The following is an 18,460-nucleotide window of genomic DNA, read 5'->3' as shown; positions in this document are numbered from 1 at the left end:
GATATCACTACAGGGAAAACCAGGGAGAGCAATTCATGCTTTCAAGTCCAAACTGCACCTGTGTCCCAAATTATTCACCAGCACAAACAAAAGAAGCTTGCTCCAAGCCCTGATCAGAACAAACATTTGAAAACGCTTTTACCCAGATGGAATCATTTTTCATCTGTGCCCGGGCTCAAGGAAGGGCTGGGCAGAGAGGTGGATTACACACTGCACTTCAACTTGGCACTTGCCTGTTCAAAAGTAAACTCTAACTTCCTATTTACACTGAAAGATCTTAGACCCCTGTGGTTTCCTGTTGCATCCTGGTGTGTCTATGCTTTGGTTTCTGAGTCTGTCTGCACAGAGCTGCAAATGGGGTCCCCCATGGTTTCACTTCATCCTGCTTTTCATAAGAAAATAAGAATTCTACAATCTCTAATTTTTGGCAGATTCTACGAGGTACTCTCTCCAAGTCCTGACTTCTAAATCTGTCTAGACCTAAGCCTACCAAGAGAGGATTTCTTTGAAAGGATGGAGACTCAAGAAACCTCCAAGAGTGACCCAAACCAGCAGGGACTGACTGACCATCCAACTTAATTTACTACATTTTATACTACTTTTACATTCATTTACTTCATAATTCACTGAAGTAAATTTAGAGTACCTTCTATGTACAAGGCGCTCTGTTAAGCACTGAGGAAACAGTGACGGAAAGATATCACTGGTACTCGGAAGGAGCTTAAAGCCATTTTTCTGAAAGTTCCTGATTAGAATCACTGGGGCACTTGTTAAAATGACAGATTCATAAATACTCCTTCCCAGCAAGACTCAATGAATCACCCCCTGTGGGAGTCGCACCTGAAGAATTGCATTTGTAAGGAGTTTCCAGGGACATTTTATGCGTAGTAATCGAGAACCACTGGCTGGCAGTTCAATGGAGAATTTACAGTCACAAATGGGGACTAGCGATTAAGAATCGAGAGCCCTTCCTGTGAGGAACCAGGCTTTCCCCAACTGCAGGATCCTTCAATTTGAGTAAACAAAGATGAACCAACTAAGCACGTGGCAGAAAAGGCTTGGGGTTTGCTCACATATGTATCTGAGTCTTGGCCCTAACCCTCACTAGCTGTGGGACTTTGGACAAATCACTCAGTTTCTTTGAGCCTCACTTAAAAAAAGAAAACACCTGCTCTGTCTGCCTCACTTAGTAATTCTGAGCATTACATTCCAAAAGGCATTTTACAAACCTAAAGCACCAAGAAAGAGTTAGTCATTTTATGATCACAAAAACTTTAATAAACAAGAAAATTAAGCCAACCCATAAGGTTTCTCTTAAGCAGTCAGAACTAGCCCATATCTTAACCATCCCAAACTTTGCTCGTGGGGCTCACTTTCCCTAACACATTGTAGCTGTGTATTATGTGCTTCCTTCCAAGTTCCAGCAGCTTTTTCCAGAAGCAGAACTCGAAACCAGACCCAATTCTGGGTAGGATAGTGGGATATACTTAGGTACCGTGTTAACGTTTTCAAGGAGTGAATATAAAAGACAGGAGACCAGCCAGACCTGGCTTCCCCTGCCGTGTCCTAGCTCTGTAATCTTTCTGACCTCCATTCTATCATCTCTTAGATGGAGAAATATACCCTATTGGGTCATTTTAGGCTACCGCCCTCTAATGACATTTGACTTTTGTTATATCTGAATAGATTTGTATTACTCTTTATTCTAACCTAAAACATGGCTACTACATCTTTCTCTTTCATAAATTAATCTCACATATTTATTGTGAGGATTAGATATTCTATATACGGACTGCCTAGCAGAGAAACCAGCACATGGTAATTATTTAATAAATCCTAGCTATTGTTTCCTAAGTATAAACATGTTCCTTGTTCATCCCTAAAATACTGTCCCCAGCAAATTCCTCTTCTTTACATATACCACACATAAACTTGAGTAGCCTTTTTCTTGGTGAATATTTCTTTTCCTTTTTTAGATCCAAATTTTTTATCCTTGAAATTGTGATGGTGTTCACTATCTAACCTCACAGGGGATACAAATTATTTGCTATCTGTTAGCACACCTCTTTGGGTGAACTTGATAACACACGATGTGTGGAGTGCCTACTATGTGCCATGGTCAAAGAGCATGAAGCAGGCTTTTCCCTGACTGCTCACTAAGCTCAGCCTTGTGGGGAAGACAGGGAGTGGTAAGTGCTGCCCAAGAGCTGGGCTTAAAGAACTCTGAGGGCCTCTGAGGAGGTACAACTCACCAGACATGCTGGTGAAAGGAACAAGGGTTGCATGGAAGTACCACCTGACCTTTGGGGAACTTTGGGGAAGACACATACTGAGGATACTGTAGTGACTAAGAACACAGATTCTAGGGTCCCTGGGCTTTGGTTCAACCTCAGTTCTACCTCCTCCTTGCCTTGTGACCTCCCCGAGCCTCAGTTTCCTCATCTGAACATTTGGGATAATACAATGCGGGCCATCCCAGAGTTTACTGGGATTATCAAATAACATAGTAAGTGCTCAATAAATGTGAATTATAATAATGATGATGATTCTGGTGGTAATGATACTCACCAGGTAGAAGGGAGATGTGGCCACTCCAGGCAGAGAGAAAAATATGCCTTAAGGCCAAGTGAGAAAGCACAGGCTCTTTTCAAGAAGTGCATACTTCAATTCAAAGCATTCCAAATACCCAAGTATTTTCATGATTCATTGGATGGCAAAATGAATAAATATCTTGCTCTTTAGAACCTATTTAACCTACTTGGTCTGAATATTCGCAAGTTTTACTACAGAAATACAAATGTGATTGATTATGGGTGCTACCCCAGATCTCACTGGCATAGTTATGTAATATACTGTAGACGTACAGTATTAACTTTCTAAAATCTGGATATTCTCTATTCTTAAACTTTGTCCCCATGGAATTCATATAAGGATATGAGATGTACCTGCTAGAATACAGGATGAAAAGTGAGGGATAGCAGGGGATGAGGCCAGGGGTGGGCAGGGCTCAGATCACGTGAGATCTCCTACGTGGAGCTAGAATTCGGGAGAATCACTGAGAGATTTTAATCGGGAGAGTGAAACCATCAGACTTAGTATTCAGGACCATCTTCACTATGAGTCTGTCAAAGTAGGTCCATGCAAATTAGGGTCTTACATATCACAGAAGAATGAGTACATATATTAATATAACTGGCCATCTTCTCTGTGGGCTCCCTCTTTTTTTTTCGTGGGCCATCTCCCTAATTCCAGAGAACCCTAGCCCTGCCTTTGAAGATCATAGCTAATCTCTCAGCTGAGAGTTACATAGAAACCTGAGGAACTTGCAGTGGAGTTTAACGTGAAGGTGGATGGCAGGTACGTAAGTCAGGGTGGCCTGTGACTTGTCTACGTCAAGCAACTCCTGGACGGCTGATCGATCATTCAAAAGCACTCTCCAGTTAAACATCTCCCCAACCAACAGAATCAAGGCTCAGTCTCTGCCTGGCTCCACACAAGGCTAAAACCAATGGCTGGAGGCCCAAACACAAATTTGGCAATTGGATGATACAAATACTTTTCAATCAGTTTTATGATTTTGCTTATGGCCTGCTTCAAGGTATAATTCAGTGAAAAGAATCAATTCTTAGGTGGGTGGAATTTTGTGACTGAATGGACCAACGCTGCTGTGTCAAGTGGGAAGGGTCAGTTCATCAAGAAAGAAACTGAAGCCTTCCTGAAGACCAGAGAGCTGACATGCTAGATGTCCCTTCATTCACCACACAGCCTATCAACCCATCAAAAAAAGAAAAAAGAAAAAAAAATTTAAAAAAAGGACACCAAACTGGTATGGCACGATTTATTCTTCAACAAACCTTGATGTTTGCCCAGTATATTTCTGTCTGTCCTTCTGCCCATCTATCAATCCAATATTTACTAGACCCATATCATGTGTCAGGTGCTACCCTAAGTGCAAGCAAGTGGAAATTTACTGCTTTGTGGTATCTTTCTGTTACCTCTGTAAGTAATAAAGATCCCGTGCTGGTATCATTCCACAGTATAACCTAAAACCTGGGCACTGAGAATTTCTCTTTCTCAAACATCACTATACTCAGTTCTCTAGAGGCTTGAAAAATACATGGCAGGGGTGAATTTTATGGTATGTGAATTATCTTTCAGTAAAAAAAGTTTAAAAAAATGCATCACAGCACTGCAGTAACTTTCACCTCCTTGGGATTTAAGACTTCCATTCTTTTTCAACTGAATATATCTCAAATCTATAACATGGCCAAAATGTCTACTCAGTTTTCACACTGAACCTTTTTATTTCTATCAGCAATAGGGAGCCACTGACTGTTCATTAGAAGGAGACTTTCAACCTCAATCCTTCAGCGTTGATTGCTCAAAAAATTTCTCATGGGTTCTTCTGGGATCTTTGGTCTCTTAGATTTTATTTCTCCTGGTGTTCTAACACTGGTTAAGTAGAGGAACAGAATATTACACCAAACTTCTGATGGCTCTGGGGGGACAAAAAAATATGAAAATTTAATTAAGGTGAAAAAAGAGGCCCTTGGTGGAGCACACAAGGAGAGTGGGAGATGGGGATGAAAAAATAAGGGGGAAGCAACAAGGCGAAAATCCTGAAACCCCTGAACCAAATGTATGCATTGGGTTGGCCAAAAAGTTCGTTCGGTTGGTGACTACGTAGTTTAATAAACTAGATGAGCTGATGTGTGTTGAGGCCCGTGGCATAGTAGCTGACACTTAGCGAGGGCTCTGCCCTGGCTGTCTCAGCCTCCTTTTCCTCCTCACTCATTCGCTGGAAGAGCACAAATACTTCCATCACTGCTAGGTCGTCCTCAGCAGCCACAGTATCACAGTCACCCATACAGCAGATGAGTGGTAAATAGAAAAAGGGAAAAATAAAATCAATGTGGTTTTCATTTCATGCTCTTCCAAACGAATACAAAACATCTCTGTGATTTGGGAAGTTAGCCACATGTCTTCAAATTGCCTAATTCAGTACTTGACCACAAAGCAGCACAGAAACAGGGAAGATGACAAATAAAAAGTCTCATAAATACTCTCCGCCCAGGGGATGATGGTGACAAGTGATGCTATTTATTTTTATTGTTATCGTTAGACTGGGGGCCCCTTGAAAGGCAGAGATTTGAAAGACTGGGAAGGAGGGAAAATGAGAACACTGTGGTCAAGCTGCATCCAGCCCTCGCTCTGCAGTTCTCACCAGCCTTTGGGAAAGATCTGCCTTGTAATCACTTCACCCCATTTCTGCAAAACACCCGTGTGCATGACTAACCCATGCTATGGCCCCAGTCTCATCGTTCTGCAAAGAACTGAGAATGTGAGCTCTGGAATCAAACAGCCTGAGTTAGAAACTATCTCTAGGACTTACGAGCTATATGACTTGGGTAAGTACTTTGCCTCTCTGAGACCCAGTTTCAGTCCCTGTAAAATGGGAGGATAATGCTGATAACTGCATACGGTTATTATGAGGGTTAGACACAATAATAGACGCACATTTCTTAGCCCATGATAATCATGAAGTAAATATTAGCTGCTATTGTTACTGCTGCTAATTTTGTTTTTTCCCTCTGCTTCTACCATTCTTCCAGGCAAGCTGCCGTCTTTTGTGGAAAGCTGAGCTCAGGCCAGTTGACAGACTCTCATCAGAGGCTTTTGTTTCTGACCTTATGAAAGGCCTTGTGTTACACCTGGCTTTGCTGCGTTCCTGGTGGGCTTCCAGAAACATGGGACCAGACAGCCCTGCCCAGCTTTTATGGGAGTGGAACAGCTGGATCATACAATAGGTATGAGAGTTTCTTTGTAAGAAACTGCTCAACTATTTTCCAAAGGGGCTGTGCCATTTCACGTTCCCAGCAGGAGCGTGTGAAAGTTCCAGTTCCCCATCCTTGCCGGACTTCAGCCACTCTGACAAGCATGTAGTGGGTCTCACTGGGGTTTGCATTTGCCTTTGCATTTCCCTTGTGAGGAATGATGCACAGCATCCTTTGTTGCTCTAGCTTGGGCCTGGGTGAAACACAGAGCTGCTACAGTCATCACCCAAAGAATGCAGCTCCAACGACATGGCATGGTCTGAGGGTGGCTTTTCTCTGGTTAGAGCCCAAGACGCTAGGGCGCCTGAACCCTCTTTTCCCAACAGAACAGAGATCAGGCTGCAGATCCACTCTGAGCCAAAGTGCCTCCTGAAGAGCTGCTGGGAATGGATCCTGTTCTCCCCCCAAGGGCACAGGGGGGTGATGGATGGGAATGGAGAGTTCCAGAGGACTGTGTGGTGGAGGAAAGAAGAGAGGGCAGGTGTGGCTGGTTTGTATCTCCCAGGCCCCACTGAAGTAAAGCTGTTCAGTAAAACTCTCACTTCCCAGAGAGGCCGAGTGAACTCGCAGGTGTCCCCGGTAAGGTGGTGTGGGAAACGAGACTGACAGCACCTCAGACACGGGGGTCTTCTCCCAGTTAGCTGGTCCCCACTCAGCGGAGACAGATGCTGAAAGACAGCCCCAGTGGACTGGGAAGGAGTGAAAGGAGACTTAGGAAAATCCAAGCGCTTGCACACTTGTCAGCAAGGGGTGTGGGTGGGAAGCAATCCAGACATACGGTTGCTAAGCATCTATTATGCCCCAGCTCTCAACTGGACAGCATGGGTCAAGGGGGGAAATGGAGACATGGACCCACTAGGCAAGTCAGCTTCATCTGAGGTACAAACTGCTACCATTAAAACACAAATAATCATACCTATTGGTCTGTGCTAAGGATCAAAAGAGCAGAACAGTAAAATATGTCAGAGGGGCTTCCCTGGTGGCGCAGTGGTTGAGAGTCTGCCTGCCGAAGCAGGGGACACGGGTTCATGCCCCAGTCCGGGAAGATCCCACATGCTGCAGAGTGGCTGGGCCCATGAGCCATGGCTGCTGAGCCTGCGCGTCTGGAGCCTGTGCTCCGCAACGGGAGAGGCCACAACAGTGAGAAGCCCACATAAAGTCAGAGTAGCTAGAGAATTAACTTGGGTTAGAAGGAAAGAAGTGACAACCAGTATTTTTATTGAGCACCTACTATGTACTATTTTTAAAATGAGGACCAAACAATTTTTAGAGATAGATTTAAATCAGTGCCTGGAATACAGTAAGCACTATATAAGTGATTGCAGACGCTATTATTATTGTTGGTTTTTTTTCTGGTATTCTTTTTTTCTTTTTAAAGCTTTATTAGGACTTCCCTGGTGGCGCAGTGGTTAAGACTCAGTGCTCCCAATGCAGAGGGCCTGGGTTTGACCCCTGGTCAGGGAACTAGATCCCATATGCGTGCCGCAACTCAGAGTTCGCATGCGAGCCCCAGCTAAGGAGCCCGTGTGCTGCAACTAAGACCTGGTGCGACCAAACAAATAAACTGATTAATTAATAGTAAAAAAGCTTTACTGAGCTATAATTAGCATTCAATAAGCTGCGCATTTTTAAAACATTTGCTTTGATAAGTTTTGACACAGCAGACACCCACCAGTGAAGACATTACTACAATCAAGGTAAGTATATCCATTATCCCCAAAAGTTTCCTTGTGCCCATTTGTAATCCTACCCTGCCCACTGCCCCATTGCAGGCCACCACTCATTCTGCTTTCTGTCACTATATATTAGTTTGCGTTTCCTAGAATTTTTAATAAATGGAATTACATAGTTTGTACTCTTTCTGTTTGGCTTCTCCCACGCAGCATAATTATTTTGAGGTTAATCCATGTTGTACCTTATATTAATAGCTCATTCCCTTCTACTGCTTAGTAGTATTCCATTCTAATGATGGACCAACACTTTACTATTCACTGTTGATAGACATCTGGGCTGTTTCCAGTTTGGGGCTATGACAAATAAAACTGCTATGAGTTTCTGTACAGACATATGCTTTTACGAGTGGAACAGCTGGATCACACGGTAGGTGTACGTTGACTTTGTAAGAAACTGATCAACTATTTTCCACAGTGGTTGTACCATTTCACATTCCCACCAGCAGCACATAAGTTCCACTCTCCCACATCTTCACCACAGTGTCAGCCATTCTAACAAGCATGTAGTGGATCTCACTGTGGTTTGAATTGGCATTTCTCTAGTGACCAATGATGTTGAGTATCTTCTCAGGTGTTTGTCATTCAAACCTTTTCTTTGGTGAGATGTATGCACCAACATCTGCCCATATTCCAGTTGAGTCTGCTGTCCCTCTCCTCTAGGCATTTGGGAGAAGCTGTGTACCTGAAAGGGAAGAGCAAGGACTCTAGGGTCAGTCCCCTAGAGGGCTCAGACGAGCGTCCCCGCTTCTTGTGTGTCACACTGTGTGACCCACTTAACTGCTCTTTGCCTCCGTTTCCTCACTTGTGAAATGGGGAGAGTAATGGTGCCCAGTTCACAGGATTGTTGAACTGATGACATAAAGGATTTAGCACAGTGCCTGGTGCTCAATAGATGGTGGCAGCTAACGTCTTCTTATAATGACTGAGGCTGGACCAGGGATGCTGAACATCCTCTGTCCAGCGCAGTGTAGAACTGTCCTGCCTCAAATGCCAGGAGAAGCACTACGCTGAGCTTCCAGAATGCACAAGCTGTCTTCCTGCTCGTGGAACCACATCAAACCTCTCCTTGCTAATCGATGCCTAGCATACAGTCTGTTTTCCATACATGTAGTTGCAGGGCCCAGGGCGAGCCTCAGTATGGAGAGACTGACTACTGAGAACACTGATCCCAGAGGCTGACAACAGCGAGTCCTGGCGAATCATGCACAGCAGCTCAGCTCTTTCACTGGGAGGTGTAACAGTGGTCCTATCTGTGCCTTATGGACTCCCTTCCCTCTCCACCTCTCTCAGTGACCTCTGCCAATGCCACTTGCTAAAGAGTCCAAGACAGAGAAACCTGCCCACACTCTTCTTAGCTGTGACATTTTCCCTTCCTGTGGTGCTCTCCCAATGGGCCTGCAATACCCACATCCCACCCAGGAGCAAACTGGTATTGCTGTGGGTGATGTGGACACAGAAGAGAAAGAAGAGAAGGGTGAGGCCAGGGTCTAGTGCCTGAAACTGGGCAGGAATAGCATCCCAGTGTGTGTGTGGGGGGTGGGAACTACAGTCCTACAAATAGCACATCCTACAGGAAAGCTTCCCTGTCTACTGGAAGCTTGAGTCGTCCCCTTCTCCATATTCAGCCCTAAACTTACCATCGGAATTACCACTCTGAACTGTAGTCATCTCCTTCTTGTCTGTCTTTCTCAATGAAGGCAGGCATGACACGCTATCTTATTTATCTTAATACCCTGAGTATTTGGCCGTGCAAATACAAGAAAATGTTTTGGTAATGAGTGAATGGTTTAATGGATAATTTTTTAAAACGAACTTTTAATTTTACAACTGTTTTAGATTACAGAAGACTTGGGAAGGTAGTACAGAGTTCCATAGACCCTACACCTAGTTTTGTCTATCATTAATATCTTACATTAAGTTCATATGTCACAATTAAAGAAAGATATTGATATCATTAACTAAAGACCTTACTTGATTCAGATTTCCTTAGTTTTCACCTAACAGCTTTCTTCTGTTCCAGGATCCCATCCAGGATGCTACATTACATATCTCTTTAGGCGCCTCTTGGCTGTAATAATTTCTCAGGCTTTCCTTGTTTTTTGATGACCTTGACAGTTTCAAAGAGTGCCAGTTAGGTATTTCGTAGAATGTCCCTCAAATGGAATTTGTCTGCTGCTTTTCTTATGATTAATTAGACTGTGGTTATGGGTTTTTGGGAGGAAGATAACAGAGAGAAAGTGCCATTCTCTTCACACCATGTCAGCAGTACATACTATCAACATGACTTATCACTGTTGGTGTTGACCTTGATAACCTGGCTGAAGTTAGTGTGTCAGATTTCCCCACTATAAAATTATTCTTTTTCTCCCTTTTTGTACTCTCCTCTTTGAAAGGAAGTCACCATGTGCAGCTCATGCTTAAGGAATAGGAAGTTATTGTTTGTGGATTTCTTTGATGATGGCCATTTTCACTGGTGTGAGGTGATACCTCATTGTAGTTTTGATTTGCATTTCTCTAATAATCAGCGATGTTGAGCATCTTTTCGTGTGCCTCTTGGCCATCTGTATGTCATCTTTGGAGAAATGTCTATTTAGGTCTTCTGCCCATTTTTTGATTGGTCTGTTTTGATGATATTAAGCTGCAGGAGCTGTTTGTAAGTTTCGGAGACTAATCCCTTGTCGATCGCGTCATTTGCAAATATTTTCTCCCACCCTGTGGGTTGTCTTTCCATTTTGTTTATGGTTTCCTTTGCTGTGCAGGAATAGGAAGGTATGCTCCACTTCCTTAAGGGGGGAATATCTATATAAATTCTCCTGCATGATAGATTTGTCTCTTCTGTTCATTTATTGGTATCAGCATGGACTCATAATAGTTATGTTATACTTTGGGTTATACTCCAATACACTTTATTTTTCTGCTCAAATTGTTACAGTTTTGGCCACTGGAAGCCCCCGTGGTTGGCTCCTGATAATTCCTTCAGTTTGTGGGGTTGGGGGGAGGCGGGGTTTGTTTTTACTTTGTTTTGTTTTGAGCGCTATCTTACTTTCTGGTGCTACAACAAGATACCCTAGGCTCATCTTGTCTATTTCCAGCCCTAGTCCTAGGATCAACCATTTCTCCAAGAAGCCCTGACCCTTTTATTGGAGAATGGTATTAGAAACCAAGATCTGGGCACCAGGAGTGCTTGTAGCAACTATTTGCTAGGGCGTCCTTGTTTCTAGGCCCCCTCCACTGTCACAGCTAGGAAATACATGTATGTTTACTAACCTGTATACCTGCACGTCTGTAAATATTTCTGTATGTATCCATCTGTAATCTACATTAAGCTCAACCTGAGTTCATCCTGATGTCTTTAATTCAAATCCATTGTCACATGGATCATTCTAGCTTTAATGAACCATTTCTAACAATAATACCATATCTGGTATATGGTGCTAGGTACAGTGCGAAGCTGCTTACAAAGATTACCTCATTTGATCCTCAAAACAACATTCTGGGTAAACACTACTGCCCACATATAATAGATGAAGACACTGAGGTACTGAAAGATAAAGTATCTTACCTAAACTCACAAAGTAAGTGGTGAAGCCAGCTTTTCTGTAGAAGCCTAGTTTAGAAATTCCACACCTACTGCGTGATCGAGAACCACCATGCCTACATTCATCAAAGACTTTGAGAAAACTTCAGTTCTGAGTGAGTTAAGATGCAGATGTAATTCCCAGCTCTCACCAACTATCGTGCTGCTCAAACCTTACCTCTTCAGTCTTCCCCACCCCCTCCCCACGGTCCCCTCTCCATCTGTCATGCTGACTAAAGACAAGTTGCCAAGTTACAACCTGACTTGACAGCTTGAGAAAAGGGGTGCTGGAGCGATGGCAGGGATCAGCTCCATCTGACCCTGTGACTTTTCAACCTCTGGCTCACCCCTGCTGTGTATGATCTTGGGTTTTGGTGAGTTGGTAGGAATTAACTCTGAACAAGCAGCTCTGCTTTCATGCAGTTAAAAAAAGAACAGTATTTTTTTTTCCTTGTTAATTAAATCATCTACGAGGAAGATAAATGTGCAGCCCACACTTGTATCTTGTAAAATATCAAAGGCCTGATTAGTGAAGCTTATGTTCAACCTCAGGCTTTTTCTCCAGATTCCTGGAAGTAACAGGGATGTGAAGGAAGGCAACTCCTAAGTACCAATACTTGTTACATTCCTTCATTCATTCATTCTGGGTGAGCTAGAAAGAAGCAACCAGGATCATACACAAAACATTCCTGGGAATTTTGACCCAATCAACCTACAGAATTAGAAACATCAGCAGTGAGCAGACAGGAAGAAAGAGAATCCTTCAGACCAAGTTGGAAGTCACTTTTTTGAAAAGCCCACAGACCCCTCTGGTCCCTGTGTTCTGTTCGGTGAATTTTTCCTGACAGTTGGTGGTTTTATTTGCCAGAACCACAACAAAGAGGGTCCTTAAGTTTCCCTGGGAGCATTTCCTCAGACCTGCACCTCTCCTAGATCTCACAGAGGTGTTACTGTTGTTGGCTTGCTGGGTGTCCAGCACCTGAGCCAGATCAAAGGCATTTTCCGACGCCAGCATGACCACAGTCTCGCCCTCACCACATAACATTAAAGCTGATGATTAATCCCCTTGGCCCAGAAGGTCCCTTCCCACTCCCAAGTACAAAGCGGGGTGGGAGTGGGGACTTTATTTCCAGCACAACACAACCATAATAAACTGGCATTTTATGGCCTTCATTCATTGCAACCAACTGCAGCTGCCCATCAAACTCATTAAAGCCCAACAGTTGCTTCATGTGAGCCTTTTATATCACTAGGAAAGTGTAATAAGAATCCCCACAATTTCTGAGTGTCTACTATGTACTACAGATATATGTACATAACTTATGTTACCCAGAAACCCTGTGAGACTGGCATCCTCACCCTCAGTGTGACGGATGAAGAATCTGAGGCTCAGAGAACTTAAGTAGCTCACCTTAGGTCACAGGCCCAAAGAGTACATAAGCAGATGTCCAAACCTACACCCGTCTGACTCTGAAGCCCACGCTCTCTCCATTCCTGTACGGACACATCATAATCATGCACAACACAGTAAGGCACTGAGGGGGATGCACTTGGGACGCAGACAGAGCTGGACCTGAGTTTTCAGCTCCAGCTGAATAGCTTGGTGACCTTGGGAAAATTATTGGCCTTTTCTAGGCCTTAGTTGCTTAATTTCTAAAATGGATGCTGTACAACAAGCCAGCATCATTTTCATTAAGAGACCAGGAAACTGAGACATGGGGATGTCACAGACTCACATTCATATGGATTTGCTTTTGCTCATAAATCCGAACTGAGTGGGGTAAAAATGCCTGAAATGTAGGCTTTACAGGAGAAACCAGATCAGATGTGTCCCTGTGAAAATGGGAGGTGATTTAAAAAGGTTTAAAACAGTGTTCAGTGAAGACAAGCTAGCAAGTGTAGACTCATGTCGGGGGAGATAAGGGCTGACTGCCCTGGTGGGCACCTCCGGCTCAAGGCGGCCTTAGGCCTCCGTTGATCTCTCCCTTCAGTGACAGCCAAGCCTTACAATAGGGCTGCTGAGGGGAAGAAAGAGGCCAGGGCTTTTAAACTTTAAGAAGTTCCATCTAAGAGTTCGTCCACGGAAACAAACAGAAGGAAATTTTTTTTGGAGGGGGTGCAAGAAGTCCAGCACTACTGTCCCTTTAGGATGTTGTCCCTAATCTTGGACCCTCCCCAGGCAGCCACTGTGTCCTTTCTGCCCAGCAACACCAGTGCAAGTGATGGAGAGCTAACCCTGGCAATGTCACCTCGATCCATCCTCACAATACTATGAGACATGTACTACAACTCTCCACATCTCACAGATGAGGAATCTGGGGCCCAGAGGGGTTAAGTGCCTTGCCTGAGGGCCCATCCTTAGGAAGTGGAGGAACTGGGACTGGAAACCAGTCGGGCGGTCCCATCATCTTTATGAAATGTGTGAGAACCCCTGCCACCATGCCTAGCACATACTAGATGCTCAGTATCTCGAGTTCAGTCTGAATCTATACTGTGAGGCCTTGTACCGTAATACCTGTCGTCATCTATCTCACCAATGGGAGGCCCTATGTCATCCCTACATCCCCAGGATTTAGCACAGCCCTGGACACAAGAGCAGAGGATCACTGGATAAGTAAAGGTATCAATATTTACTCAACCAAAATATTTCATGGTACAAAAGACTCACTGGTCCCCACGGTAACTAAACACAGTTTCTCATGGCACATAAGTCCCTCCATCGTCGTAGAGATTCTGCCCTGGACTGTATCCCAGATCCCACTCTAATCCTTACGCATGTCCCTGCTACTCTCCCATTTGCCTTCCTCCTCCTCCCCCACCCTCCCCTCTATTTTACTCATCTAGGAAAAATCCAAGGAGTCGTCCATCGTCCATCTTAGTTTAACAGAGTAACGACTCTTAAATAAAAATATGGTAGAAATGGGTACTTATCGAAATGGAATGCTTTCAGACTCATGCATTTAAAGAAGATATAAATTTTAGGGCAGGCACTAAATTTTAACTGCAATCTTGGAGAAAGCCTTTCCACTAATTCATGAAGAAAAATTAACAAAGTGAAAACTGCTTATCAGTGTTCTTTTGAAGTCATGATATGCAGCCTAATTCTATACATCATCAGACTGCTCCCAGGGAGATGGATTTATATTGATTGAGAGAGAGCTCAGCGGCCAAGGAAAATAGACACCCCTGTGCAGAGAAGACTCAGCTACCCATTAGGGACAGATCGTCTGGGAGCGAGGCTTGGCCATCTCTGGATCCGATTTCACCCCTTCCACCTCGGCTCTCTGGCCAGGGTGATGTCAAAGGCAGACTCAACCCTTTTCACACTTTTTAAGAATTTGGCCCCTGGAAAAAGATCTGGCAAATCTAAGCAAGGCTGTTGGAAGGAGGGCTGAGCTTTCGGCTAGACACAGCACAGGGGTTGTGGGGGGGCGGGCAGGAAGGGAAGGAACTGAGGTGGGGAGGGGCCAACAGCTCAGATCTCCTCCCTGGCCGGGCCATCCTCCCTGGAGTGTGGTAGCCCCGCCCTCGCTCGATTGCTGGGCAGACTCACCCCCATGTGACAAGAAGATGTTCCACAGATGATAGCCAGCCGCGACGTCACCGGCTGTCCCTCACAGGCGAGGCCATGCCCCCTCACATCTGCTCCAATCACTCCTGTGAGAAACCAAAACAAAACAAAATCCTCTTAAAAAAAAAAAAAGAAGGAAAGAAAACTAAAACAAACATAAAATACTCTTTTTTTAATACCAAACAACATTGAGAAAGCATTCCACGTGCAGGCCAGTCTCAAACAGAAACCAAAAGAGCATAACTGGCCTCTGCCAGGGGAGCAGGGAAACACGTTCTGCTTTTGCTTTACTCTCCTCAGTGTACAGCCTCGAACACCGGAATAATAATAGTAACTGTAATTCGAATAATAAAAGCAACAGCCATCAGTGATTTTTGCTCTCGAACTACCAGGCACCATGCTGAATATTTATATATATAGTCTCATTTTATATTAAGCCTGTCAAGTTGATATTATTAACCCCACGCATCAGTGGAGGAAGGAAGGCCCACCTATGGATGGAGTGACCCGTGCAAGGTCACACTGCTAGTAAGCAGCAGGGCTGAAGGGAATCTGGTTTAACACATCACATTTCAGTCTCAACGAAGGCAAAAGAATCGTTTGATGACTGGATCTTCTCGGCATCTCTGGCTCACCATTCTTAGTACTACTCATCCCAGAACTCTCGGCATAAAGGATAGAGTGACTGACAGTGAGTTTCTGTTGAAAGAATGCCAGGTGGTAGAGAGTTTCCCATAAATGGTATAAGCTCAGGCTGCTTCTCCACACAGATTGTGTTCCTTGATATTTGCTGGGCGAGTGAAGTTATAAATGCGAGGGGAGAGTTAGAGAGACCATTTAGAGCCTTGAGTCGTCTGTCACTTATTCAAATATCCAACGAGCACTTTGTACACATAAAACGATATACTGGGTGTGATGTGGGAGCCGAAAACACGCAAACATTCCCAGCTAGGACACAGGTAGGAGGTGGGAAGCATCAGGGCAGAGCACAGAGGCCGGACGCGGGAGAGAACAGCTCCCTCCGGCTCCATGCCTCTCCGCTCTCCATCTCCAATCCTCAGCGCTCCTTCCCACCTCCAGACCTTTGCATTTGCTCTGCCCTCTGCCTGAAATGCCATTTCCCAACCTCTTTGCCAGGTGAACTCCAATTCCTTCGTAACTCAAATGTTACTTCCTCGGAAGGCTTCCCTGTTCCTCCGGGAAAGATGCAGCTCCCAGTCCCCCTTGGGCTTCGCTAGCATACAAGACACTGGTAACTTACAGAATTACCACAGCCCGTCTGCCTCTCCTTTGATCATAAAAGCTGCAGGAAGCTGGCACTGTCTCGCCCACGTGCTTAGTCCCCCAGCACCGACCACAGTGGCCAGCATAGAGTAGAAAGTGAAAGTACCAGCGCTTGAGGCTGTGAGGATAAGATGACAGTCCCTTTTCCTTGGGATGCTCACGGTCCTGTGGGAGGGAGGGAGAAGCCTAGATGGAGCATTTCAATGCAGGGATCAGGATGGGACAAGAAAAACTGCAGGGCCTACAACCACTATGGAGAACAGCATGGAGGCTCTTTAGAAAACTAAACACAGAGCTACCATATGACCCAGCAATCCCACTCCTGGGCATATACCCGGAGAAAACCATAATCTGAAAGGATACATGGACCCCAATGTTCATTGTAGCACTACTTACAAGAGCCAAGACATGGAAGCAACCTGAAGTTTTCACCAAGTCCCCTGCTCTGCTCGGCATCGTGGGGCTGTCCCTGCAGCCCATGGTTCCCAGACACCAGGTCAGCCCTGCCAGGAGGTCTGAGGGCTGAAGGCACTGGAGAGCCAGAGTGCATCTCCCCCGCTTCCCCCGGGTCAGGTGGCTGCGTCTCCTCCATGATTTCAGCTCTATTGACAGGGTCACCAATGCTCCCACTTGGCCTGTGCTCACCGCCCCTCGTCTCTGGTCACACAACCTCCTCCTATGTTACTCCAGCTAGGGGTCGTAATAGCTTCCATTCTGCTGACCCCTGGCTTGCTTCACAGGGAATATAGCCCTTCACGGCTCCTTCATAACTGGGTCACCGTTTTTGTGTATTAAATTCCCTCTTTTCTAAGTACTTAGAGTGCTTTACATTTTTCTGGGAAGTCCTGGGTGATAAATTTCCCCACCCAGGGCACAAAGGCTTTCGAACAGGAAGAAACCCTAGATATGAGATAATTTTAATTGCGCTCTATTTGCATGCTCTCTCTCTGCATCTGTCTCATTTAATTCTTACAACCACTGAACGTGATTGGTGTTATTATTATCCTCATTTTACAGAGGAGGAAACTGAAGCTTAGACATGAGAAGTAACTGAACCAAGGTCACACAGCTCACCAGAAGCAGGGCTGGGAATCACACCCACGTAGTCTGATTCCGAACTGCTGGGTCTCAGGTTTTTCTCTAAGATAAAAACCCAATAACCAGGCGGACGATGTTTACTCATCTGCATATCTCAAAATATTGTGGCCTTAAATATATTGATCCCAAGATCCTTGACAGAAAAGGGGTTGGCCATTGCGCGTCCACGGTGTTATACGTAAGTTCAAGGAATCCCTGATGGTGACCGCCTTTATTGGTCCCACGTATGTAAAGCATGGACAAAGTTTATTTTACAGGGTACTTCAATCCTGAAAGGGGGTTAAACATGGGAAAAAATAAATTTGTGGAAAATATTTCTTTGTTTCTTCTCTGGTTAGCAGATTCATTGTTGATATTACTAGCCTTAAAATCTGGGAACAAGTGTGTTACAATGAAAAAAGAATGGAATTTGAAGACAGAAAGACCTGCTATAAAATGAAGAAGATAACAATATCACATGGTAGCTCTGATACAGAGGGAATGTTTAAAATTAAATGATTAATTAATGGTTGCTATGTCACTACTACCACCATCACTATCGCCATCGATATTACCAATATCATCTGAACTCTTTCTCAAGAGACAGTTGTGTTCTTCTCACATTTTTAGAAAACATGTTAGATAGCTAGGATAGGCTGGATACTGCATTAAAATCTTTAAATACTGTCTCATTTAATCTTTGCAACATCTACAAAATATATTTTCTTCCCTTCGACATACACAGAAGAAGCAAAGTAACTTGCCCAAGGTCACAGAGACGTAAGACCAGTGCCAGGATATGGCCCCTTGACCTTGTTCTGTCTGACCCTAAAACCCATGTTCTTTCTAGAATCCCTCACTTTATGAAGTGACACTTGTCTTATACAAAGGAAATATATTTGGAAGTATCAGTTCACCAGGGAACATTTAGCAAGAGCCATGGGTTTAGAGTTTGAAGATCTGGGTCTGAACCCTGATTCTGCCACAAACCACCTGAAAGTCTAAACTGCTCCCTCACATCCACAAGGAGAGAAATGGATCACAAATTGAGGTTCTTTTCCAGCCATTTTCAGTACATAATATACACAGTGATTCTTTTTAAATACCAAGTCCACTGTCTCCTTGCCTGGAAACAGGAGGGCAGGAAAAAAAAAATCCCTCCCAAGATCCTATATTCTCAAGTCCTGAGGAGACTTAGAAAACCTCAGGCCAGGCTGGTACAGCACTGGTGAGAGGCAGGTCTTGCCCAATTTCCCCTCCAGAGAGGTTCTCTACACTCTGCCTAACTGATCTGATCCAAGAGTGGTGCAGGGCTGATGCCTCTGTGAGACCACATGAATCCCAGCCCTGACATATCTCATTTTTCCTTTGGCCACATGGAGTG

At 44.5% G+C, this 18,460-nt stretch overlaps 1 protein-coding gene across 3 annotated transcripts in view; it reads right to left on the bottom strand.

The window, feature by feature from the left end:
- Positions 1 to 18,460, bottom strand: part of FGGY (FGGY carbohydrate kinase domain containing) — a 399,164-nt gene that overhangs the window by 157,941 nt on the left and 222,763 nt on the right. For all 3 annotated transcript variants that reach the window (XM_065876468.1, XM_065876483.1, XM_065876476.1), the window contains one exon: positions 14,698 to 14,801. In XM_065876468.1, coding sequence (XP_065732540.1) covers positions 14,698 to 14,801 — 104 coding nt within the window. The remainder of the gene's footprint in view (positions 1 to 14,697; positions 14,802 to 18,460) is intronic.

This window comes from Phocoena phocoena, chromosome 1 (genome assembly GCF_963924675.1).
Source record: "Phocoena phocoena chromosome 1, mPhoPho1.1, whole genome shotgun sequence".
NCBI classification, from domain to species: Eukaryota; Metazoa; Chordata; class Mammalia; order Artiodactyla; family Phocoenidae; genus Phocoena; species Phocoena phocoena.
This window is presented reverse-complemented; position numbering and strand designations above follow the sequence as displayed.